The sequence below is a fragment of the Chlorocebus sabaeus genome, chromosome 9 (assembly GCF_047675955.1).
Source record: "Chlorocebus sabaeus isolate Y175 chromosome 9, mChlSab1.0.hap1, whole genome shotgun sequence".
NCBI lineage: Eukaryota > Metazoa > Chordata > Mammalia > Primates > Cercopithecidae > Chlorocebus > Chlorocebus sabaeus.
In genome coordinates this window covers 94919998-94947191 of record NC_132912.1, presented here as the reverse complement: position 1 = coordinate 94947191, position 27194 = coordinate 94919998, and the positions used below count along the sequence as shown (strand labels likewise).

Here is a 27194-nt window from a genome sequence, read left to right as displayed (position 1 = left end):
TGAAACACTCTTATGTCTTCAGAGTTCTAGTAAGAAGTGTGGATGTGATAGAGGGCTCCTAGATAATTCATTTTGGGATTGTTAGTGCCAGAAATAGGTTATCATTTTGCCTCCTCATCAGTATGCTTCTTTACCTCTGGCTTTTTCTTTGGACGAAGTATATGATAGACACTCTTATGGGTACAGATAAGCCTGCGTTTCTGGAAATTCAGCTTTACTCCTTAGAGTTTCCACTAATAACTTGAACCCAAAGCAAAACAAATGATCTGCAGGAAGACTTTAAATCTAAAAGAAAAGACCTTTTTAGATTGTATAGAGACCAAAGTAGAGAACCAAAGAAAATATTCCATGTCTCTTTCCTATCCAAGGGGAGAGATAGGTAATGGGTGAGTGTTGTCCATAGAAGAGGATAAATGATCAAATGCAAAGCTGGAAAAGACTGTTCAAGACCCTGAAAATAATCTCTCATCACTGTAGATTGACTTGGTTTGGTTGTTGAGATGTATGCTTGTCTTGCTTTTCTTAACCAAAGCAAACTTGATCTGTTCTTTAGTATTAACTTAGAACATGAGCTATGCTTCCCTTGAGGCTCAGAGTACTAAGAAGAGTTTGTAGGTGATAGTCTCTTGAAGGCTTGAGTGAAATGTGGTGAAATCACACTTTTTTCTTTACTTTGTGTTAGATTTCTAGTTTCAAAATGTTTTTGAATGTAACATCTTGAAAATACTTCTTTGGGTTAAAGTTTCTTCGTGTGAGTGCTTTTCAAAAGGTAATTTTAGTACTTTGGACACATTAAATTTTTTTTTTTCTTTTTGCCATTGTCTTCATGAATACAACTTTAAACACATTTTTATTTTTATTTTTTAGTTTTACTTTTTGAGATGGAATCTAGCTATGTCGCCAGGCTGGAGTGCAGTGGCGTGATCTTGGCTCACTGCAACCTCCGCCTCCTGGGTTCAAGCAATTTGCTGCCTCAGCTTCCTGAGTAGCTGGGATTATAGGCATGTACCACGTACCACCACGCCTAGCTAATTTTTGTATTTTTAGTAGAGATAGGGTTTCACCATGTTGGCTAGGATAGTCTCAATCTCTTGACCTCGTGATCTGCCTGCCTTGGCCTCCCAAAGTGCTGGGATTACAGGCGTGAGCCACTGCGCCCAGCCACATTTTTATTTTTAAAAAGTGTATCCATATATGTAACTTAGTGGTCAGAAATGTTAAAGATATCCAATACATTTTCATTGAAATTATAGTCGCCCTTTAGTTTTTCAGGAAAATGATTCCATCTGAGTTCTTAATTATTGTGGTCTTTATCATTTGCAATCTGGAATTCCAGACCAGCCTGGGCAACATAGTGAGACCCCATCTCTAAAAAAAAAAAAAAAATTTTTTTTAATTAGCTAGGCATGGCGACATGTGTCCTAGCTACTAGGGAGCCTGAGGTGGGAGGATCGCTTGAGCTCAGGAGGTCAGGGCTGAAGTGAGCCATGATTGCATCACTGTACTTCAACCTGGGCAACAAAGCAAGACCTTGTCTTAAAAAAAAAAAAAAAAAATTACGGTCTTCCTCTAGGGGGGAAACATCTGTGTTCATTTGACAATGAATTTATTGGGTGGAGGGTAGAAAGCAAAACCAATTAACTTGACTCTTCCTTTTAAATTTACTATTTTAGTTCATTTGCAAGAAAGTCACTCTGAACTACGTTACGTTATAGAATATTAGGGGAGATGATGCAATTTAATTAGTTATGGAGACTTGTATTAAACTTAATGTTGCCAAATCATTATTCCTTTTTTTTTGAGATGGAGTCTTGCTCTGTCATCCAGGCTGGAGTGTAGTGGTATGATCTCGGCTCACTGCAACCTCTGCCTTCCAGGTTCAAGTGATTCTCCTGCCTCAAGCCCCCCAAGTAACTGGGATTACAGGTGCGCACCGCCACACCTGGCTACTTTTTGCATTTTTAGTAGAGGTGAGGTTCCACCCGATTGGCCAGGCTGGTCTCGAACTCCTGACCTCAAGTGATCTGCCCACCTTGGCCTCCCAAAATGCTGGGGTTACAGGTGTGACAAGTCATTATTCTTAATGAAGAGAGCAGGATCAGCGCAGTAGCTCATGTCTGTAATCCCAGCACTTTGGGAGGCCAAGGCAAGAGGATTGCTTGAGCCTAGACATTCGAGACCAGCCTGGGAAACATAGCAAGACCCCATCTCTACAAAGTAAATAAATAAATAAACAAATAAAAAGAAGGACTGTATGCTATTAGGGCTTTCTGTAACTTTCATTCATGTCATCATTCCACAGCAGGAAGCAAATGATATGGTGTTAATTTTATGAAGTAATTTTATGTATTGTCTTGTTTTTGTTTTTATTTTTAGGACCGGAGTAGGCCCTATGATACTTTTAACTTGCACTCGTTGGAGAACTCCTTAATGGATATGATAAGGACTGATCATGAGCCTCTGAAAGGTAAACACTACCCTCCCAGTGGCCCACCAATGAGTTTCGCTGATATAATGTGGAGGAATCATTTTGCAGGTTAGGAATATTCATATGTCCATTTCTTGCTTGGTGTTTTAAGCAAAAATCAGCTTTTTAATAATTTTGATTTTTCTGGTTTGTTTTTTGTTTGCTTGTTTTTGTTTTGCTTCTGTAAAGCATTGTGGAATGTATTTAAAGTTGATTTCTTTTAAACCTGGGTTCAGCTACCTATAATAATCAAGGTGGATTGTTATTATCAGTCATGTCTGGCAGGTGCATGAATTGGGTAGCTGAGATCAGTCACATTATGAGTTAATAGCATGAGACCAGCAGCCAGGTTTTCTGGGCTTTGTGTATTTGGAATCCTCAGCTGAACTTAGATAATTCATTTAAGTCCGTATATATATACTGCAAGGAACTGTGAGAGTTAGTAAACCCATCTCCAAAGATTGCTTCAGAAAACTGCATATAAAGGACTTCTATTTTATTAAAGCATAATCACCTTCCTAGTATAGGAAGTATCACTACACAGGCTTACGGGCAGCCAGTGACCCTTTGCATTCTCTGAGGCCAAAACACAAGAAAATATCTTAAAGTATATAAATGTTTTGGATTAAATATAAGGCAGAAGGTCTCAAAGTTAGCAGTATTAGGACTTCTTGTTTTTAGAGCCTATGTAAATTCAGGATAGATGTTGGTGTTTAATTCATAATTACAGATAGTTCTTTTTATGGGTTATAGGACTTTTTAGAGACTTTACGATATTTTAAAATACTGTAATTACAGTATTTTAAATATCCACTATACTTGGGTTAAGATCTAAATTTCTGAAAACTGTGAAGAGTTTTCTTTTTTTTTTTTTTTTTGTGAAGAGTTTTCATCCATGGACATGTCCATCTTGTATGAACCGTTACGTCTTTCAAAACTGTGAGGAATTCACTCCCCTCCGGTTCTCTCTAGGCCCATATTATAGTGTGAATGACTGTGAACACCTGATGCTCATTTCTTCAAGCCACACCAGAAATCTCTTTAATCATTTTCTTGTCACACTCATGATTTTCTTCTGCTTTCCTCATTTTCCAGTGAAAAGAAAGTAGTCAATAGGTTATGAAGAAAAGAAGGGATTTTGGGGAAAGCTAGTTTTTTGGGTTTTTTTTTTTGTTTGTTTTTGTTTTTTTGAGACAGTGGAGTGCAGTGGCACAATCTTGACTCACTGAAACTTCCGCCTCCTAGGTTCAAATGATTATTCTACCTCAGCCTTCTGAGTAGCTGGGATTACAGGCGCCTGCCACCTCGCCCAGCTGGTTTTTGTATTTTTAATAGAGATGGGATTTCACCATGTTGGCCAGGCTGTTCTCAGACTCCTGACCTCTAGTGATCTGCCTGCCTCGGCCTCCCAAAGTGCTGGTATTGTAGGTGCGAGCCACTGCGCTCAGCTGATACTTGCATTTTAAGGAAAATACTTTTAAAATGTTTTGACTTTAAAAAGTGGAGAAAATTATAAGAACAAAAACGTAACTAAAAAATAAAAGATTGTGATGGTATATTCTTTGTCTAATTCCCCTATGATAAGCATTATCCATGCTTCTATCAGATCTTTGTAATTTACTGCTAGGCCTTGACTTTAGACTCAGGTTGTTTCCAATTTTTCCTCCATTAAAGGTAATGCTGCCATGGATGAGTTCTTGCACATAGCTTTTCCTTAAGGTAAATTCATAGTGAGAGTCTTTGGGTCAAAAGAGATAAACATTTAAGTGGATTGAGCTTTAAGAGAAGGATGGTAGGCTAGAGGACCTACCTTGTGGCTTCTGTATGAGTCTGTTCAGAAGCACTTCCCTCTATACTATCTTGCTTTTCCTCCTCCTCTTTTTTTTTTTTTTTTTTTTTTTTTGAGACAGAGTTTCGCTCTTGTTGCCCAGGCTGGAGTGCAGTGGCGTGCTCTCAGCTCACTGCAACCTCTGCCTCCTGGGTTCAAGAGATTCTCCTGCCTCAGCCTTCTGAGTAGCTGGGATTACAGGCATATGCCAGCACGTCCAGCTAATTTTGTGTTTTTAGTAGCGATGGAGTTTCTCCCTGTTGTTCAGGCTGGTCTCAAACTCCTGACCTCAGTTGATCCACCTGCCTCGGCCTCCCAAAGTGCTGAGATTATAGGTGTGAGCCACTGTGCCCAGCCTCCTCCTACTTTCAATATCCTTTACTCCCACTTGAACATGGGGAACACTATTTTGAGGACCTCAAAACTCAAGTACAGAGTAACTGGTCTTTGTTTGTTTTTTTGAGATGAAGTCTTGCTCTTGTTGCCCAGGCTGGAGTGCAATGGCATGATGTCGGCTCACTGCAACCTCAGCCTCCCAGATTCAAGTGATTCTCCTGCCTCAGCCTCCTGAGCAGCTGGGATTACAGGCACCTGCCACCACTGCCAGCTAATTCTTGCGTTTTTAGTAGAGACGGGGTGTTGCCATGTTGGCCAGGCAGGTCTCAAACTTCTGACCTCAGGCCATTGCCCATCTTGGCCTCCCAAAGTGCTGGGATTACAGGCCTGTGCCACCCCACCTGTCCCCAGAGTAACTGGTTTTTGTATGTTTGTTTGTTTTGATTTTTTTTTTTTTCTAGAGCTTAATTTCCTTGGTTTTTCAGAAAAAAAAATATTTTTACTCATTATAAGAAATCCAAATAGTGTGTAAAAGGATGAAAAGGAAAGTAAAAAAGAAAAAAAAAATCACTAGAGGCTGGACGTGATGATCACTTGAATCAGGGAGTTGGAGGTTGCAATGGCCGAGATTGTGGCACTGTACTGCAGCCTGGCGACAGAGCGAGACTCTGTCTCAAAAAAAAAAAAAAAAAAAAATCACTAGAGACTCTCTACCTAGAAGTAACAAAGGTTATTATTTTTATTAACATCCTTCCAGATATTTTATATTCTCCATATAGGAGATGAAATTACAACTCAGCCTTTCTGACTTTGCAGTCAGTGAAACCTGGGTGTGAATTCTGTCTCTGCCTCTGTCTGCCTATTAATCTGGATAAATTAGCCTCTTTAAAGCCTCAGTGTCCTTATTGTTAAAATAAATTCCCTACTTCATAGAGTGAGTACGAAGATCAAATAAAGTCCCTGGCACTAGAAACTGCTCAAATGTTATCCACAATTTTTTGCTGGAAGTAGTATGGTATACTTGCAATATTGACTTCTTTCCAACTAGACTGCAGCTAAATGTTGAAATTTTTCAGATGCACGTTGTCAAAATTTTGTATTTTTCATAAGCAAGTAGTGATTATTGAAGGATAAACATCTTATTTTCAAAGCCACTTAGAAAGGAAAATAATTTTTCAATTATTTTGGCTTTCCAACATTGTATATCTGAACGATGTAAAAAATATAAAATAGGATATCCAGTATTTTAAGATGTACTTGAAGAACATGGTAAAAATATGTTCACAATAATATTTTATCTTAGAAATGTATTCAGTAAGAAATCCCTTTATTCAACTGTCCTGTTGATTCAGGGGAAAAAACTATTAGCGTGGGAGATAACAGAATAGGAAGTTTAGGAGATAATGAGACTTCTGTTTTAGTGAAGTAAATAAACTTTAATAGTTTTTTGGTTATGTATTCGGTTGACCAGCCCTGAAAATATTTGTAGGAAATTTTAAAAGTTTCTCTATCTCATCCCCCATGATAAAAATTATATAGAAGCAAAGCTGAATTGAACTTTCTTCATAGCACACTGAAAAATATCTTCTATAGTATTAATCAGATCACAGAATGCGTATTTAAATAAAAATTGGACTAATTTATTATTTATTTATGTATTTATTTTCTGAGCTGGAGTCTTGCTCTGTCGCCCAGGCTGGAGTGCAGTGGCGGGATCTCAGCTCATTGCAACCTCTGCCTCCCTGGTTCAAGCAATTCTCCTAACTCAGCTTCCTGAGTAGCTAGGATTACAGGTGTGTGCCATCACACCCAGCTAATTGTTGTATTTTTTAATAGAGACAGGATTTCACCATGTTGGCCAGTCTGGTCTCAAACTCCTGACCTCATAATCCTCCCTGCTCAGCCTCCCAAAGTGGCCGGGATTATAGGCATGAGCCACTGCGCCCAGCCAGACTAATTTATTTTTTTATTTTTTTTACTTTTTAAAGATCCCAAACTACAGTGCTTGGCTGTAACAGAATAAGGTAATGATCTTCTGGGTTTTGTTTTGTTTTTTGTTTTTTAACTATGTCTTACATATACTTTTCCTTTCGTTAGAGAGAATGCCTCAGAGATGAGAAAGGAGGCTTTTGAAGAGGTAATGCTCTAATGCAGCTGTTTCTTATTTTATTTATTTATTTTTTTTGAGACAGGTTCTCGCTCTTTCACCCAGGCTGGAGTGCAGTGGCACAATCTTGGCTCACTGCAGGCTTGACCTCCCAGGCTCAAGCAATCTGCCTGCCTCAGCTCCGTAAGTAGCTGATACTAGAGGCAGGGGCACCATGCCTGGCTGATTTTTTCTATTTGCTGTGAAGACAGGGTTTCGCCATGTTGCCCAGCCTAATCTTGAACTCCTGAGCTCAAGCGATCCTCCTACCTCAGCCTCCCAAAGTGCTGAGATTATAGGCATGAGCCACTGGCCCTGGCCCTGTTTCTTATTTCTTTTTCTCGGTACAGAAATCCTTGGGTTGGCAGATGTAGTAGGAGGGAGCAATTGTTCTCTGTTCTCATTTCTAGTGGATTGAAGGAAAATCCAACTCTCTTCTTAACTATGAAGATTAAGGGGATTAATGGTGTTGAGAGAGGTGGGGTAAGAGATAACGAAAAAGATTCATCCCTATTATCTTCCTCATAGCTGTTCCTTGACTTTCTACCTGTAATGCAGGTTCACTAAGCTCCTATGGAACCACTCTGAAAACTCATAGTCATTAGGTTTAATTAATCATATTCTCCCAACTCTAGAAAGATAATAAGGAAATAGCAACTATAGCACATTGAGCAGAGAAGAAAGATCATATACCCTAACTGGGGAAGCCCAGTATAGCAGGCATCTTGGCAAAAACAGGGAGGAGTTACTTTTTCTTCATCCCATGCAATTTGCCTCTTACAGCAGAAAAAAGGCCTGGCTGACTATTTGGGGTTAGTGCCTGGTAAAACATTTTTATGTATTTGAATTTTCTTTTCCCTCACCATTCATGGAACTGAGATTTGAAAAATGAAAAGATGTCAGTTGAGAAATGATATTGAAAACTTTGCTTTTCAAAGGTATACTGAGAGTGTCTTGGGGGGCAGAGACAGTAAGTAGAAATTGAGTGATTTGTATAAGTACCCTCCATTAATTTGTGTAATCATCCTTTAAGCATAGCATTTAAATCACCTGAGTTTTTAGTGGCCAAGCATGGTGGCTCATGCCTATAATTCCAGCACTTTGGGAGGCTGAGGCGGGCGGATCACTTGAGGTCAGGACTTCAAGACCAGCCTATCCTACATGGTGAAACCGTGCCTCTACTAAAAATACAAAAATTAGCCAGGTGTGGTAGTGGGCACCTGTAATCCCAGCTACTCAAGAGGCTGAGGCAGGAGAATCGCTTGAACCGGGGAGGTGGCGCTTGCTTTGAGCCAAGATTGTGCCACTGTACTCCAGCCTGGTGACAGAGCAAGACTCCATCTCAAAAAAAAAAAAAAAAAAAAATCACCTGAGTTTTAAAAGACACAGATGATGGTGGTGATGATGATGATGATTTTGAGACAGGGTCTCGCTGTGTAACCCAGACTGGAATGCAGTGGTGCGATCTCAGCTCGCTGCAGTCTTCGCCTCCTGGGCTCAAGCTCTCCTCCCACCTCAGCCTCGTGAGTAGCTGGAACTATAGGTGCATGCCACCACACCCACCTAATTTTTTTTTTTTTTTTTTTTTTTTTTTTGTAGAGATGGGGTTTCGCCATGTTGCCCAGGCTGGTCTCTAACTCCTGAGCTCAAGCGATCTGCCCGCCTCTGCCTCCCAAAGTGCTGGGATTACAGGTGTGAACCAGTGCATGCCAGGCTGGGAATTGTGATTTAATTGTTCTCAAGTACAGCCTTCATTAAATGAGGAAACAGAGGCACAAAATATTTAACAACTTGCCAAAAATTACCCACTACCAATATGTGAATAAACTAGGATTTGACCTCAGGTCTAAGCTCACAGCTTTTGATTATTGGTTATTTGGAACATACTTAGAATATTATAGTACCAAAGTTTTATCATTTCCTTAAAAAAGATTAAAAAACGTTTACTGTATTTTTACATATCACAGTATTACATTTTTTAAGATAGTTTTCTAAAGGAACATCTCTCTAACTTTATAGAGAAAATTAGTGGGAAATAAAACCCAGTAGAATATGCATTTTACCTGTCAGTCTTTCTGAAACGTGGCACTAACATTCTGTTACATGAAGCTTTCTGAAGTACTTGCCTTTTTAGAGCAAAGGGAGTGATTAGAGGAAGGTACAGCAGTTGTTCCCTATCTCATAACATGTTGTAGAAGTAAAGAGATGACTTTCATAATTAATTATGAGTTAATACAAATTTCAGTTTTTAATTTGGGCTCACAAAAGCATGAGTTTAGTTGGATTCTGAAACTGAATCATGATAGACGTAGGGGTTTTTTTTGTAACTAGTGTTTTAAATATGAATGTGAATTGAGCTTCTGAGACTGTGATTTTAACAGAACGAATAACCATATGTAACCCTGTTTTCCAACCTCTGCCTTCATCCCCTCTCACCCCTATTTATCAGATCCTGTGCAGTGGGAAAAGTGGGACACAGTCTCAGATTTCCACAGCATCATTTAACTCAGTAAAACCAAGTATGCCTTCCAGTTTTTGAAACCTTATATTTTACACTATACTTAAAAGATCGCTAGCTGACAAGAACAATTTAAAAATAGCAGACCATGGACAGGTGACAAAATGTCATGCTGGCAGCACTAGACTGCATTATACAAAAATCACCAGATGTCACACACTTGATTCTATTTTCACAGCTGATTAAACAGCAGTATTTGTTGGACAAAAGGAAGAAAAAAGAAATGGCCTTTTCTGAATTTGGAATCAGTTTTTCTTTTGCTGTTATATATTTTATTTTCATCCAAAATTCCTTAATAACTGTAAAACTTAAGATATACAATATATTAAGTTAAAAATTATGAAATAATTTCAATTTTAGAAAAGAAACCTTTACACATATACACTCCCTAACCTGGAAAACTGTAAATCAAGATGTTAACAGTGCTTATCTTTGGTGAGCTTGTTTTCTCCATTTTTCTGCATTGTGAGATTTTTCTCCAATGAAAATGCATTGCATTTTATAATCTAAAAATTACTTTTGGAAGAGGTTAAGAAACTATCTTAAAGATGCTGTGAGTGATTTTACTTTAAAAAATTACATTATTAGTTGGAAAAATTAGATTATATTTAGATAATTGATTCTGATGGATATGGCTTTCTTGACCCAGAGTTTTTCTTTTTTTTTTTTTTTCTTTTTGAGACGGAGTCTTGCTCTGTCGCCAGGCTGGGGTGCCGTGACACGATCTCGGCTCACTGCAACCTCCACCTCCCAGGTTCAAGTGATTCTCCTACCTCAGCCTGCTGAGTAGCTGGGACTACAGGCGCATGCGACCACACCCAGCTAATTTTTTTGTATTTGTAGTAGAGATGGGGTTTCACCGTGTTGGCCAGGATGGTGTCCATCTCTTGATCTCGTGATCTGACCACCTCGGCCTCCCAAAGTGTTGGGATTACAGGCGTGAGCCACGGTGCCCAGCCTGGAGTTTCTTATAAAATCTTTTGTTGCTAACTTTCATCCAGAGACCTGTTGAAGTCAAAGAGGTCAAAGAATTAGAGAGAATACCAGGAAAGGTAAAAAGTGTTCTGCTTTTCATCAATTAGTGATACCTTCAATCTGTAAAACACTGCCTAAGCCTCTTGTTTTAATGCATCATAAGAAAGTTTAGGTTGGAAGTAATCAGTGTAAGATAGAGAATGATAATTTGAAAACTACCAAGCTTCCTTTCAATTTCATCTTTCTAAGCTGAAAAGTTCTAGGAGCTCATGGAAAGGGTCAAAAAGGATCCATGCAGGTATGTTTAACTTCTGGAGGACAAAAAGGGTACCCCTTTATGTTTGGGAAACTAGGTAGTTATAGGAACATGTGAAAACTTTATTTGATATAGTGGTTGTAAACTACATAATTCTTTACCATACATGGTTGTAGACACAGGAAAGAAAAGAAGTCAAATAAAGATCAGTTAAATTCAGGCTTGCATGATTTCCTTGATAACCTTTATTATTATTCTAGGAATATTTAGGGAATATTGCTAACTTTTTAGACAGCACACCCTCCTCTAAATATTCCTTGGTTGGAGTTTGAAAAGATCCTCCATATATATGATTTCCTTAAGTTCTGATGGGCAGTAATTTTGAAGTCTTGATGGGCTTTTAGGTAGACTTTCCAGTAACTGGCTGATTACTGTTATATTTGAATACCCCAGAAAAGGATGAACGCTGGTTTAGAGTAAATCATATCTAGTTTTCATGGATATTAGTATTTCATGATAATGAATCCAAATAAGGTCTTGATTATCCAGAAATGATGGCAAGGACATTGAGATAGCTAACTGAAATGAGAATATGCTTTCTCCCTACTGAGTTAAAGCCTTGTTCTGGTGACAGTTTTTCCTATTATATGTTCTGATAAAGGTAGTGGTAGGAGATAACACTCGTTGCTGACTATAATTTTCAGGGACTCTAAAATGACTTAGGAACTGAAAAAATGTCAGGCACATTGAACAATTACATATAGATACAGTACATGTATCTTTTAACAATGGGGTAGTTTTTGAAATTCCTAATAGTTAGCTTCTAGTAAATATGAAAAGGTTTATGAAATCTATAAAAATAAAATAGATGATTCTCTTAGATGATTCTTTACTCATATGGCTTTTTAATAGAAAACATGATCTAATCTAAGAAAATAATTTTACTATATTACAAATGCTAGCAAAATTGTCTCTGCAAAACCAGAGAGAGGTGAAACATTTTTCTCCTAATAAGGTTTGAAATAATAAAAACTAAATTTTTTTATGGAAAGCTCTATAATACTTCATGATAAAGTTAGAACAGTTTCATCAGAATCCATCAAATTATGGTGGATTTTCTTATTTATGGATTTATTTAAGATTTTCTCATTCTTCAGTACATACATACACACCAATACAAGTGACGCTTCACTTGCGAGGATTTTGTTTTTCCCTGCCACTTTTTTTTTTTTTTTTTTTTTTTTGAGATGGAGTCTTGCTCTGACTCCCTGGCTGGAGTACAGTGGCACAGTCTTGGCTCACTGCAACCTCTGCATTCTGAGTTCAAGTGAATCTCCTGCCTCAGCCTCCTGAGTAGCTGGGATTACAGGCACCCACCACCACACCCAGCTAATTTTTGTATTTTTAGTAGAGACGGGGTTTCACCATGTTGGCCAGGCCGGTCTCAAACTCCTGACCTCAGATGATTCGACCTCCCAAAGTGCGGGGATTACAGGCGTGAACCACTGCGCCTGGCCTTCCCTACCTGTTAATATGAAATGACCTTTTACAAATTATCGTCGCCTGGGGAGACATAAGAAATCAGGATGGTCCTGTCTAGGCAAAAACTTCATTTGTTTAGGATTTGTTCATGATTCTCCCTTTTTATTTAAGGCAGATGCTCTGTTTTGTCTACTATGATGCTTTCCTTTTGGGCAAAAAGAACTTAATAGTGCTATTTGCCTCCAGTCCCCCATAACAGAGTTTACTATCAAATGATGACTGAGTCTTTTGCAATTATGTAATATAAAAGTGTATATGTTGTAAAAAATCAATCATTTTAACCTTATCTCCAGCTTTTTCTGTACTACTTTCTCCCCAAGATACTGTTGACATTTATTTAAACAATGGTAGTGAAATAAGATTAACATTTTTTGAGAATTTCATGATAACCCTTGACATAATTGAACATTAAAACCTTGCAGAGCCAAGTTTATAGATACTAGCTTTAAATAAAAGCATTGTTTCAATAACTATTTTGTTGAAGGAATTTGGTCAAGAAAGCTTTCTAAGTACATTTTTTTTTTCATATAAGACTCTCTCTAATTTTTCTTTTTATACATCTACCTCCTTGTCCCAAATAATGAAAAAAACATAACAAAAATGTCTGCATCTTCCATTCTTGCCCCTAGGGGCCATTAGTTGAAGCATCTGATTCTGACTTAACATCTTACAGACCAGGGGTTGACAAAAGTTGTGAAGTGCTAAAGAGTAAATATTTTAGGCTTTACGGGCCACATGGTCTCTGTCATATATTGTTCTTTGTTTTAATTTTGGTTTGGTTGTGTTTACAAGCCTTTCTTTTTTTTTTTTTTTTTTTGAGACAGAGTCTCACTCTGCCGCCGAGGCTGGAGTGCAGTGGCCGGATCTCAGCTCACTGCAAGCTCCACCTCCCGGATTTACGCCATTCTCCTGCCTCAGCCTCCCGAGTAGCTGGGACTACAGGCGCCCGCCACCTCGCCCGGCTAGTTTTTTGTATTTTTTAGTAGAGACGGGGTTTCAACGTGTTAGCCAGGATGGTCTCGATCTCCTGACCTCGTGATCCGCCCGTCTCGGCCTCCCAAAGTGCTGGGATTACAGGCTTGAGCCACCGCGCTCGGCCTACGAGCCTTTCTAAATGTAAATATGATGCTTAACTCAGAGGCATACAAAAACAGGAAGCCAGCCATATCAGCAGAAGTTTGCAACTCCTGTTATAAACTTAAGGATGAACATATGGAAATTAGCATTATATTCAAGGTCATATAACTAGTTAGTGGTGAGGAGAGCCACCAGAACCCTAGATTTTTAGGCCAATCATTTTCCCCCCTTCTATCTCTTATATAAATTTTACTATCTTCCTTCTGGTTGCCATTCTGATTATTATGTTGCATTTTTAAGCCACTGTGAAACCTGTCTTTTTATTCTCTCTAAGCTTCAAATTTATATACTTGTTTGAATCTTTTTTTTGTTTTTGTTTTTTTTGCTGCTTGAATGGAAGAGCAGTATAAATGATTGTTTAAATAAAATGCTTAATCCAAAGAGTTAGCATGTTTAAATTGGAATGCAGGAGATGTGTTAAATTTTAGACTATTATAACAGAAGCTTCTTTTTTGTTTTGTTTTATTTATTTGTTTTTGAAACTTTGGCTTTAAGACTTTTCATGTGTATGTTTTATGCCTTAATTTTTAAAGCTGTTGTAACTGCTTTGGCCTTTGATAGCATTGTTATAGATTAACCTGTTTTAGATTTTTGTAATGTTTCTATTTTAAGATGTATTTGAAATGATTACATTAAGCATTCTTTGTGCTTAAAATTATTTTATTTTTTAGGACGCATGGGAATAAATTTCCATCATCCAGGAACAGATAATATTATGGCACTTAACAGTAAGTCTTCATATGAAATATTCTATGAAATTAGCAGTCAAGTTTGCAGCATGTCATTTCTACATTCTTGATTGTTGGTTACATTTTAACCTTCCACTGAATGTAGTATAGACCATTGTTTTGTACTAGTGGTTCTCAAAGTGTGGTCCCTGGACCAGCAGCATCAGCATTGCTTGGGAGCTTATTAAAATCTCAGGCCCCATGACAGGGCTATTGAATCAGAAACTTACGGATGAGGCCCAGAGGTCTGTATTTTAACAAGCCTGTGTGATTGTGATTCAGGCTAAAGTTTGAAAATTGCTACTTCAAACCAGGGTTGGCAGACTATAGTTCTGCAAGCTGAATCTTTTTGTAAATGAAGTTTTTTTGGAATATAGCCACACTCATTCATTTATGGATTGTCTGTGGCTACTTTTGTGCTATAAAGGCAGAGCCCACAAAGGCCAAACTATTTACCATCTGACCCTTTACAGAAAATGTTTGCCAACTCCTGCTTCATACCATTGGGTTGGAGGAATGAAGAGGTAGGTGAAGGGAGAGAGGAAATGGGGTAGAGAATGTAATGTGAATGAATAAATCAACTTATTTATACATAACTCAGAATTTTTTCATTGTGGTAGATAGCCAGGTATTTCAAGCTGGACATCCAGGCATCTCCCATTAATGGAATTTGCATGGTATATGTGTCAGCAGCTTTACAGGTTTGAAACAGTTTTGTCAGTTTAATTGTTGGATCAAGTTCTAAAGCAGCAAAAACTTACTAACCAGGAAGTCATATTAATTAACACCAGAAGAAATATCTGGATGGCATCAGCTCTCCTTCCTGGTGTCAATGGATCAGATAGCTTTGCAGAAGAGCAGTCTCTAAATGGAAATTTTTCATTTTCAGAAGGACCTATATAAGCTATTGAATCTTTTAGAATTTAAGTTTTCTCCTCTAGTAAATGAGTGATACCAGATTGTCCCCTCTCATCTTCCCAGATATACAAGCTGACTGTCAATACACATGGGAGACATACTGAATGAATCTAGGGTTGTGTACAATATTATTTCTTTCCCTCTTGCTTGAGTAGGTATGTTGACTGTCATTGGAGTTCTTTAGAACAGGTTTTAGGTTATCTCTAAAACATATATTTTACATCTCCTTGGTTCTGACATGCAACCAGTGAGTACTGCTGAGAACCACTGACAGTGCTTGATGATGCAGGTCCTAAGCCTCTCCACGCGTATTTTTTTCTAGATTGCTAGTATCCCTTCCTTTTGGCGGGGTTGAAGGGGAGGTGGTCTTAGAGACAATAAAAATTCCAAGGTATCTACCTCTAATTTTCTAACTTCTAAATGAAAGGTCACTTTAAATTTAGATTATGCTGCCTCTAACTTTTTTTCTAGTGTGATGGGAATTAATAAACATGCTTAACTTGCTGAACTTGTGCAATAATTAATTGTGAAAAGACTTCAGTTAGATTATGGGATTTAAAGTTGAATGTAAAAGAAAAGAACAGTATGGTAGTGTGTCTGCCTGAAGGAATGAGTGTGTATCTCAAAAAGACCTAATTGACATGATGTGAATCCTCTTCTGCAAGGGGGAGAGGATATAGTTTGTGATTTTCTGTGGAAAAAAAATGGAGCTAAAATACATTTTTCTTTTTAAAAGCCTTTTATTTTCTTTGGTTTGATTTTCTTTAATTCTCTGCTTTGAAATCCAAGATTTCATTTATGCTCTTTCCGTTTTGTTCATGTTGTGCAAATTCCCCTTTTAGCTTCAATTTCTCCAATCCTTGCGAAAAGGGGGCTGATTAGGTAATCTTAATGATCATTTTCAGCATGAAGATACTGTTACTCTGTAATTTTTTTTTAAGTACTGAAAGGGCCATTTTGCTGATATCTGTAACAAATGTTGATGAGTTACATATACTTGCAACAGGTATCAGAGTGCATCAATCTTTGAATGTCTCTGTGGTTGCTGCCCAAGGTCGAAGAACCTTGTTGTCTTCTTAAAATAAACCATACAAACAACCAGAGTTTGATGTTTACGTTACAAAGTTGACTTCAGCTTGAGATGATCGGAACAAAAATATCCTCCGTAGTAGGTACTTGTGGGACCTGCAGGCTTTGGCAGATTTGCTGGGATAAACCTTGTTTTCCCTTTCATACAGTTGATCCCAGCCCATCTGGTGACTTACATATGTAGCATATGCACAAACATAAACACATTTATCTATTTTTTTGTCTTCTTTTTAAAAATATGTATTTATTTTTATATTTTGCAGAGAGAAAGTGTTGCTATGTTGCCCAGCCTAGTCTTGAACTCCTTGCCTCAAGCTATCCTCCCACCTCAGCTTCCCAAAGTGCTGGGATTGGAGGTGTGAACCACCACACCTGGTCTTTCTTTTTATGCCTAGCGTTTGTTGCCCTAACACTTTTTGTCCTGTAACTGGTCTATCCTTCTTCCTTTCTCTCAACCATCATGTAGGAATAATTGAGATGGCTGGGCGCAGTGCCTCACATCTGTAATCTCAGGACTTTGGGAGGCCGAGGTGGGCAGATCACTTGAGGTCAGGAGTTCGAGATCAGCCTGACCAACATGGAGAAACCCTGTCTCTACTAAAAATACAAAAATTAGCTGGGTGTGGTGGCACATGCCTGTGATCCCAGCTGCTCAGGAGGCTGAGGCAGGAGAATCACTTGAACCCAGGAGGCAGAGGTTGCAGTGAGCCGAGATCACGCCACTGCACTCCAGCCTGGGTGATAGAGTGAGACTCCATCTGAAAAAAAAAAAAAAGGAATAATTGAGAAGAAGTAACAAATCCTGAAATCCTGAAACACTGTTAACTCAGAATTTGTGATTATCGGAAGGGACTAGGTTGAAGTTGAGCTGTATTTTCAGAAAAGAAGGGATTGGCTAAGAAAATTATAGCAAATTGAGGCAGTTTAAATTTTTTTAAAAAAGAAAATGTGAGTCAGCTGTAGTTCTTTCTTACCCTTTTTTGCTATGTGAAATTTGTGCTTCCTAGGTCTCTCTGGAAAGCTGCCATTCATTATGTTTTCCAAAAGATCTTCCAACTTTTTTTTTACTTTCTTGACTTCACCAAAACCTGTCTCCTAAAGATATGGTCTCAGTTCTCCTGTCTTTATGGGAAAGATAGATGTCATTATATACATTCTTCTCAGTACTACTTTCCCGCTTTGAATTGGCCAAGTTCCCATTTTTTGGTGTTCCTAGTGCATGCCCTCCAGTTATACCTTCCTCCGAGAATTACCACTGCTGACGTCATCTAGAAGACAGAAAATGAAACTTGGAAGAGAAAGATAGGATACCACTATGGAAGACAAATAGGAGTTACCAGTAAACCTTCAGACATTTAGGGTGTGGAAAAATTGGCAAGGTTTGTGTAAACCAAAGAGTCCACTGATTTTTCTTGTTCAAGACCATGAATCTATTAATAATAAGAATTGGCAGGCCAGCCTTTATGGAGGAACCCAAGAGGCACATCCCAAATTTTGGCCTTTCTCAAAATATTAAGTCTTCAAGTAGTACAGAATATAGAAGGGGAGGTAGGGGGAAGAAACTCCAATCCATCAGTAAGACCTGCCACTTGTCCAGTATTTCCAAAATAAAGTTAGTTCTGAAGCAATATACCCCTTCCACTTAATCAGGTAATATAATTTTTTCTTAACTGTTTAATAATTCCGCCCATTATATTTTAATCTTCCTTTTAAACGAAAACACTTGACATTTACATAATATATTTTAATTTTTCCCACTGGAGAAAGAAGGCTGCTAAGAGTTCTTCTAGCTACGTATGTTGTAGTAGTGCTACCATCCATATTTTTCTAATACTAATAGTAGCTTGTGTTTCCTTTTTATTTTTCTTTTTTACATTCTAGGTCAGGGATGTCCAACCTTGTGACTTCCCTGGGCCACCTTGGAAGAATAATTGTCTTGGGCCACAAATAAAATACACTAACACTAATGATAGCTGGTGAGCTTAAAAAAAAAATCACACACACAAAAAATCTCATAGTGTTTTAAGAAAGTTGACGAGTTTGTGTTGGGCCGCATTCAAAGCCGTCCTGGGCCACATGTGCCTTGCGGGACAGAGATTCGACAAGTTTGTTCTAGGTGTAGAGTTGGTTTAGCATTCGTGGTCTTGTGTAGGATTGATGCCTGACTTGGTGACTTTTCCTCTATTATGTTGATCCTTAGAATAGGATACTGGTGCCTCCATGGTTCATCACATGAACCAAATTTATGTTCAAAATCAGCATGCCTAGTCTTTACTCCATTTGACTGTTCAGTTCCTCTTTTTCCAAGTAGAAAATGGGCTTGGGAAAACGGAATATTGGAATATGGGAAAACAAAATATCGGAAAGTTGCTTGATAGGTACAAAAGTAGAAACTGGGAGTAGTGTTTCTTAAGGAATAGTATCATTCAGTTCTAGGAAGATGTCTTTGACGCAGGCTGGAACGCATGTGAAACCTGAAGATGCAGCAGTGAATTAGCGAAGCCAAAAGCATCTTCTGGAGTTGGGTAGATCCCATTCCCCCTTTACAAGCTATATGGCCTTGAGGCCACATTCTTAACTCCTCTTTGCCTCTGATTTCTTCACCTGTAAAATGGAGAGAGAAATCAGTAAAGTGGTTATATATATATTTTATAAAACTTAGTATAGTGCCTGATTTGTAGATAATGCTCGTATGAGCTGCTATTGTGAATGCTTGCAACAGCCTTATTATTACCTTTAAAGATCTTTCTTTACATATTAGTTTCCAAAATATAAGTTTATCTCACATTGGTTACATTTAGGTAGATGCTTTCCTGATAGAATTTAAGACAGCACCCCTGTAAGTCATTTGGTTACTTTTATGTATTTATTTGGAGACAGAGTCTCACTCTGTCGCCTAGGCTGGAGTGCAGTGGTGTGATCTCGGCTCATGGTAACCTCTGCCTCTTGGGCTCAAGCGATTCTCCTGAATCAGCCTCCTGAGTAGCTGGGACTACAGGCACACGCCACCATGCCTGGCTAATTTTTTGTTTTTTTTAGTAGAGATGGGGTTTTGCCATGTTGCCCAGGCTGTCTCGAACTCCTGAGCTCAGGCAATCCACCTGACACGGCCTCCCGAAGTGCTAGGGTTACAACTATGAGCCACCATGCCCGGCCACGTTTAGATAGGTGCTTTCCTGATGGAATCGAAGACAGCACACCTGTAAGTCATCACATAAGCTAGCGTAGCTGTATTGAGATGTGGTTCCATTTGTTTTTGTGTGAATCTTTTTCTCTGGATGAAATACTTTCTATCTATTACTTGACTTTGGAACATGCAAACACGCACTGTCTTTGGACCCTACAGGCCTTTCTCAGTTGTTAAATATCTTGTGATGTTGGCACTTTAAAAAGTGTCACATGCTGCTGTTTGGAACGTATTAATAAAATGATCCAGCCACTTTGGAAAACAATTTGACAGTTTCTTGCAAAGTTAAATATACAACTATCATATGATGCAGGAGTTCTTCTGGGAATTTGCCCAAGACAAAAAATAAAAATGTATGTCCACACAAAGATATATATGCAAATATTCAAAGCCGCGTTGTTCTTAATAGCCAAAAATTGTAAATAAACCAAATGTCTCTCAACTGGAGAATGGATAAACAAATTGTGGTACGTCCATACAATGGAATACTATTTGGCAAATAAATAGGAATGAACTATTAATACATGCAGCAACATAAATGACTGTCAAAATAATTATGCTAAGTTAAAAAGCTAGACAAAAGAATACATACTAGATGATCCTGTTAATATAAAATTCTGGAAAATGTAAACTAATCTAGTGTGAAAAAATACAACAACTTCAAGAAAGGAATTTTTGTAGTAATATTGTCTTCTTTTTTCAGAGGACAAAAGTGAAGGCTTAGATCTTGGAGAAGAAGTCATGTGTAATGATGGCATCTTGTTAAGCAAGTTTCTGAATCTCCTTAAGCCTTTGTTTGAAAACCTGTAAGTGGGCAGTTAGGATATTTACTCTCATTGTTTTTGTGAGATTCAGATGAAGTAAGGCACACGTACAAATAAGGTATTATTGCTGCTACATTTGGGAAGTAGGAAGCATAGTCTCACTCAGAGAAGATACTTTCAGAGAGTTACTTTTTTTGTTGTTTTTAAAGATCATAGCTTTGTAATATAACAGAGATTCAATCTTGTTTAAATTAAAAGTTTTCCTGCCATTCCTTTTCTGAGATCTTTGATGTTGTAATTAGAGTCTGTTACAAGTTATAAGGAGATAAATAAGAATTCTGAAGTACCACTTCCCCTCTGACAAGGAAAGATGATTGTTTACCCTCACTCTTCCATATCAAAGTATGTAACTTTGCAAAATTGAAGATTCCTAGAATAAAACCTAAGTAGTTTGAAGACTTAAACTTTTGATATCCTTCTTCGTTATTTTTTCTATAGCTCATGAATTGGTATATAAACATTTTGATATCTTAAGCCAAAAAAAGACACGCACCTCTTTAGAAGCTCTGAGGTCATTGATTGTTAAACAACGTATACATAGCTGATACACCAAGAAACTTGGAACTTTAGGTTATTCTGTTTTCCACATTTTCCCCTTATTAATGCCTTGAAGGCATTTTAGAACGTTTTGCTTATATTTCTATTTGAACCGAGGGCTGCCAGTGCATTTGTTGAATCAAAAGAGGCAATGTGAAAGGGCATTGACATGAACATTTGTGTTGAGTAGCAACTCCTGTGTGGCTGCAGAGCCTCCTCTTCCCCCTCCTTTTTATCCTCTGCTGGGAGTCAACTCCTTGGGGAGAGGCTCAGCTGAGAGGAAGTGGCAGAGAGGGAGCTGAGCACATGATGCCAGAATGGGAATAGAGCCAGCTTTGCTAGAATTCCAAATGGAATTTTCCAAAATTTGAAGAACACATTGTTGTTTCTGTGCACTGTGAGTGGATATAAGTAAATAATTTCTTGGTAGCATAAAAAAGTATAGTAAAGGAATTATTTTGAGATTCTCAGATTAAAGACATTTTGTCTGAGAATTTTGAAGTTTTTGAAGACAAGATTCAGACTTTCTGTTTCTGTCTGAACAGGTTTCTATCTGAACAGGTTTAGAAGTAAAACTAATGTATGGTTGTGCTATGAATACGTTGTAAAGGATGGCTAATTTAAAAATGAAAAAATTAGAAGGATAAGTAATGTTCCATGACTTCTAAGTACTCAAATTTCAAAACATTCTAGTTGGATGCTGCACATGAACGTGGTAAGGGACCTAAGAGATAGTTTTGTTTTGACCTTTTCATTTTACAGTTGGGAAGCTGAGATTCAAAAGGCTATAGGAATTGGCCAGGGTGATATGGAGCTAGGAGCAGAACCTCTTGCCTCGTGGTTGAGGGTGGTAACTTTTGCTTTAGATACTTGTTACAAGTGGTTACATTATTATTATTATTATTATTAACTGCCTTAACGCAAACATGCAAATTCAGTGTCTTTGGGAAAATAGTTTTTCTGTTGTTATTGTCACCTTGTTTATGCTCTGAATGCTTAGTAAATTCTCTTTTCCTGAAAAATAGAATAGTAAACCTAGTCTACATGGCCCGATATTGAATACTGTCAATAAATGAAGTCTGAAATGTTCTTGACTGACTTTATTGCATTTTGGAAGAAGTTCTTTGTATTTGTGAATGTCTGTAAAGTGACAGTATCGGGTAGTTCTAACCAAATAAGGAGGATACAGAAAACTGAAAATTTACTTACTTTTCCCTGTGGACTTCCCTGTTTTCTCCACTTGTGTAGGCAGTGGAAACTGGACTTCACATAGCACTCACCCCACTTGTAATTAACTATTTAATGTTGGTGTTTTTCTTTAATGTGTATGCTTCAAGAGGGCAGAGACTAGCTTTTATTCACAGTTGGTCCCTGGCTTCAAGTATAATGCCTGGCCTGTTGAATAGGCACTCAATATGGATGATCAGAAGAGAGGGAAGGAGGGGTGGGAAAATATCTCAGTGTGACTGTGAAAAGCACAGTCTAACAGTCTTAGAGAATATCCAGTCCACCTTAATTTTTTCCTAAAAGATGTGCTTTAATTCTTCCTTTTGAAAGATGGTTATAACACATATAGATCTAGCAATGAACAGTTTATGAAGTGGTCTCCCAGACCTCTGTGGTTTTGTAATGCTTACTATGGTTTTTCCAGAACGTGGAAAAAAATCCTCTTTTCTTGAGCACCAACTTTACCCCAGGACTATTCTTTTATCCAGACAAAACATGGCCATATGATAGAGTAGTGTGTGAAACTGAAATGCAGTTTTTTCCCCTTCAACTTTTAGGTTCAGGGGTTACATGTGCAGGTTTGTTACATGGGTAAATTGCATGTCAGCAAGTTGCTAATGTCATACAGCCAGCAAATAGCCGTGTAAGGTTTAGACACACAGATTATTCTGCCAACCAGTTCCTAATCCAGTGTGATTTTTACTCTTTTGGATTTTCCCAAAAGGTAACTTGGGTTTCATTTAACTCCTTTATAACAATTAAATAAATAATACTTTATTGATTGTGGAGAGTCAATATACTTCCACACATGTTCAGTGTTACTTTCAGAACATAGTCCCCCTCAATAGCAGCAGGAATTTTAAATGCATTGTTCTCTTTATTACCCTCCACTCACATACACTTTTGTTATATGACTAAAGTTTTGTGTTTTTGTTGTTGTTTTGTTTTTTTTCAGCTGAATACAGTAGAAACAGTGCAGTTTGGGACAGATCTGAGTTTAAACCCCGAATCCATCACTTACTTGCCACGTGACTTTGTGGCAAGTTACCTGTGTCTTTTATTTTTTATTTTATTTTTTTATTTTTTTGTAGAGACAGGGTCTTGTTATATTGCCCAGGCTGGTATTGAACTCCTAGGCTCAAAAGATCCTCCTGACTTGGCCTCTCAAAGTGCTGTGATTACAAATGTGAGCTACTGCACTGAGCCTGTGTCTTTTATTTTAAATGGACAGTTTAATGCCTCTTTACAAATGGTGAGGTTAAGTGTGTAGTGCTCCTATTACCATATCTGGCAAGAAATACACACCAAGGCTGGGTGCAGTGGCTCACACCTGTACTTCCCAGCACTTTGGGAGGCTGAGGCGGGTGGATCACCTGAGGTCCGGAGTTCAAGACCAGCCTGGCCACCATGGTAAAACCCCGTCTCTAGTAAAAATACAAAAATTATTTGGGCATGGTGGTGCGTTCCTGTAATCCCAGCTACTTGGGAGGGTGAGGCAGGAGAATCACTTGAACCCAAGAGGAGGAGGGTGCAGTGAGCCGAGATCACACCACTGTACTCCAGCCTGGGCAACAGAGTGAGACACTCTCTGGCCAAAAAAGGAAAAAAAAAAAAAAACAGAGAAAAAAAGAAGAAGTACACACCAAACAAATGTTAGTCTTTGTTTCTTCCCTATTCTATCCCCTTTCCTTTGTTTCCTTTTGGGTTCACACTAGTTCTCAACCCCAGTTGTATAATCAAAACAGGAGCCAAAATAGAAAACACCCATGCCTGAGAGACTGTAATTTCATTGGCCTAGAGTGAAATCTGGTTGGGGGTAGAGGGTGGGCAAGGGTTATGGAAAGGACCAGAATTGGATGTGTGTCTATCTTTATTTGAGGATGAAGGAGTCAAGTAGTATAGGGACTCTGCTGTGCATATCCTAGTGTTCTTTCTTTTCCCTCAAGACTCGGTCTGCCTTTACTGTTCCCTGAAAGTTTTCCCAAGTCCAGTTCAGAAGAGGAAGGTGTTTTTGAAGGATCAGGGGAGGGCTGATAGGAATGAGCAGCTTCTCCATGCTGCTGCAGCCCTTCCCAAATGTCCAGGTGAATTCCTTGACATAACTTTCTTCTGCGAAGGAACTCTCCTTCCCACATGAGAGGAGCCTTGTTGATAGAGAAAAGACAACACTGACGAAGGGGCCCAACCTTTGGTTCAGCTTAGGCTCCTAAACACACCAGCACCCATTTTGTTTACCTTATTTTCTTTCTGTATTATTCCTTATATTATTTGGGAGTTCAGAAATGTAGAACTAGCAAGTATTGGCTGTCCTGAACAGTGTAGGAATTGAGTCTTTATATAAAGTTGTAGAAATCTCATGAGATTTTTGGCATAGTGGTTCAGAGAAGATGGTTTGTTGAAAACAGATGCCAGATATTTGAGTGTATACCACTGTAGTAAGTAATTTCAGACCTGAATTGGACAGATTGATCAGTATAAAATACAAAATACTCTGTTGTGTAATTACAAATCTTATAACTTTCTTCTTTCTCTCTCCTCCTCCTTCCCTCCCTCTCTTTCTTCCTCTCACCCTCCCTTCCTTTCATTCTCCGTCTTTCTGTTTCTTTCTTCCTTCTTTTCTCTCTCTTTCTTTCATCAGTTATTGTTTGATTTAGCAATGTGCTACTGAAATAAAAGCAGGGTGGTAATTAATTACTCCTAGTGGAATGCTATCAGGTCACGAGTATGAGGGTGCATAAACATCACGTGATGTAAGTGAGTGTGGATGCCCACTCTCTCCTGTAAGGTATAGTAGTATTATGTAGAGGGATTCTTTACCTAGGTTTGTTTCCAGAGATGCCTTGTCTGATGTATACATTTTCAATTATCTTTTTCTGTTTTGATGAGGAATTTAGGAAATGAACTTGGAAATTCTAGAGTGATTACTTTGATAACATGTTATATATTGAGAAGTTGTATTAGTATCTTATATGTTAAATGTAATTTAGAAAGTAAAGAAATACTAAGTATGTGGGGATGCTGAAATGTGGTATAGCAAAGCCTTGAGCTTGCATTTTGTACAAGATGGGAAGAAGAAGAATAGAGGAAATGGACAATGTGGACTAGGGGTTTCCCAGGGAGTAGAAGAGACTAGATGTCAAGACATGCAGGTATCAAGATTTTTATACTCTCTGAATAGGTGCTTACTTGTAATGATAATACTGGAAGAGTAGGTTGAATTGGGATTACTGGAATGTATGGGTCTGAGGTATGGAATAGTGAGAATAGTAGAGAAACCCCATCTCTACCAAAAATACAAAAATTAGCTGGGCATAGTGGCATGCACCTGTAATCTCAGCAACGCGGGAGGCTGAGACAGGAGAATCTCTTGAATCTGGGAGGCAGGGGTTGCAGTGAGCCAAGATCACACCATTGCACTCCAGCCTGGGCAACAAGAGCAAAACTCCATCTCACCAAAAAAAAAAAAAAAAAAAAAAGAGGAAAGAGGTTTAATTGACTCACAGTTCTGCATGGCTGAGGAGGCCTCAGGAAACTTATAATCATGGCAGAAGGGGAAGCAAACACATCCTTCTTCACATGGCAACAGGGGAGAGAAGTGCCAAGCAAAGAGGGGAAAGCCATTTATAAAACCATCAGATTTAAGTGAGAACTCACTTCACTATCACGAGAACAGCAGCATGGGGTAACCGCTCCAGTGATTCAATTACCTCCCACCGGGTTTCTCCCATGACACATGGAGATTATGGGAACTACAATTCAAGATGAGATTTGGGTGGGGACACGGCCAAACCATATCAGCTATTTAGAAAGAAGTTTGGAAAAAACACACTAGTATAGGCTGAAGAGACTTGAAGCAAGCCTCTTTATTCTTTTATCTCATACTTTTTATCTCATAATATCTTTATTAAGGTATTCTAGCAGAACCAAGTAAAACACTTTTCTATTAGTTCCAGAAATAATTCGTGTTTTGCTTAAGATACCTGTAGGTTTCTCTGTAAGATATTGAAAACAGTGAAACAGGATGTTGCAAAAGTTCAGTTGGTGAGAATACAGGATATATTTTGTTAGGTTCCAAATAACAACTGAATTTTCTGACCAATCCACAAAAATACCTATAGGCATGTTTCATTTTATTGTGCTTCACTGTATCATGCTTCAGTAGAATTTTGTTTTTTATAAATTCCAAGTTTGTGGCAATAGTTATGCTGTTTTTCTAACAGCATATGCTCGCTTTTTTTCCCTCTATATCATGTTTTGTTAATTCTCACAATATTTTAACCTTTTTTGTTATTACTATATCTGTTAATGGTGATTTGTGATCAGTGATCTTTGATGGTACTATTTTATTTTATTTTATTTTTTTGAGACAGAGTGTGACTCTGTCTGCCCAGGCTGGAGTGCAGTGGTGCAGTCTCAGCTTACTGCAACCTTTGCCTCCCGGGTTCAAGCGATTCTCATGTCTCAGTCTCCCTAGCTGGGACTACAGGTGTGCGCTGCCACGCCTGGCTAATTGTTGTATTTTTTAGTAGAGACAGTGTTTCACTACGTTGGCCAGGCTGGTCTCAAACTCCTGACCTCAGGTGATTCACCTGCCTCAGCCTCCCAAAGTGCTGGGATTACAGGCATGAGCCACCATGCCCGCCTTGATGTAACTATTGTAGTAGTTTTGGGATGCCATGAATTGTGCTTGTAGGAGATACAAACTTAATTGATAAATGTGTTCTGTCTGCCCCACCAGCCAGCCATTCTACTGTCTCTCTCCCTTTCCTCGGACCTTCCCATTTTCTGAGACACAACATTGAAATTAGGCCAATTAATAATCCTAAAATGGCCTCTAAGTGTTCAAGTGAAAGAAAGAGTCACACGTCTCTCACTTTTAATCAAAAACTAGAAATGATTAAGCTTAGTAAGGAAGGCATATTGAAAGCTGAGACAGGCTAAAAGCTAGGCCTCTTGTTCTAGTTAGCCAAGATGTGAATGCAAATGGAAAAGTTCTTGAAGGAAATTAAAAGTCTTATGCCAATGAGCACACTAATGGTAAGAAAGTGAAATAGCCTTATTGTTGCTGTGGAGAAAGTTTTAGAGGTCTGAATTAAAGATCAAACCAGCCATAACTTTCCCTTATGCCAAAGCCTAGTCCAGAGCAAGGCCCTAACTCTTTTCCATTCTATGAAGGCTAAGAGAGGTTAGGAAGCTGCACAAGAAAAGCTAGAAGCTGGCAAAGGTTGGATCATGAGGTTTAAGGGAAAAAGCCATATCCATAACATAACAGTGCAAGGTGAAGCAGCAAGTACTGATGGAGAAGTTACCTTAAGTAACTTACCCAGATTTAGTTAAGACAGTTGGTGAAGGTGACTACCCTAAATAGCAGATTTTCAGTGTAGGTGAAACAGCCGTCTATTGGAAGAAGATGCCATCTAGGACTTTCATAACTAGAGAGGAGAAGTCAGTGCCTGGCTTCAAAGGATAGGCTGACTCT

The 27194-nt window shown here is 38.4% G+C and overlaps 1 protein-coding gene across 9 annotated transcripts in view; it reads left to right on the top strand.

The window, feature by feature from the left end:
• CPEB3 (cytoplasmic polyadenylation element binding protein 3) overlaps positions 1 to 27194 on the top strand; it is a 246909-nt gene that overhangs the window by 88467 nt on the left and 131248 nt on the right. For 6 of the 9 annotated variants that reach the window (XM_007963551.3, XM_007963553.3, XM_007963550.3 and 3 more), the window contains 2 exons: positions 2377 to 2536; positions 13877 to 13933. In XM_007963551.3, coding sequence (XP_007961742.1) covers positions 2377 to 2536; positions 13877 to 13933 — 217 coding nt within the window. The remainder of the gene's footprint in view (positions 1 to 2376; positions 2537 to 13876; positions 13934 to 27194) is intronic. The other 3 variants (XM_007963549.3, XM_007963548.3, XM_007963556.3) reach the window with 2 other exon arrangements.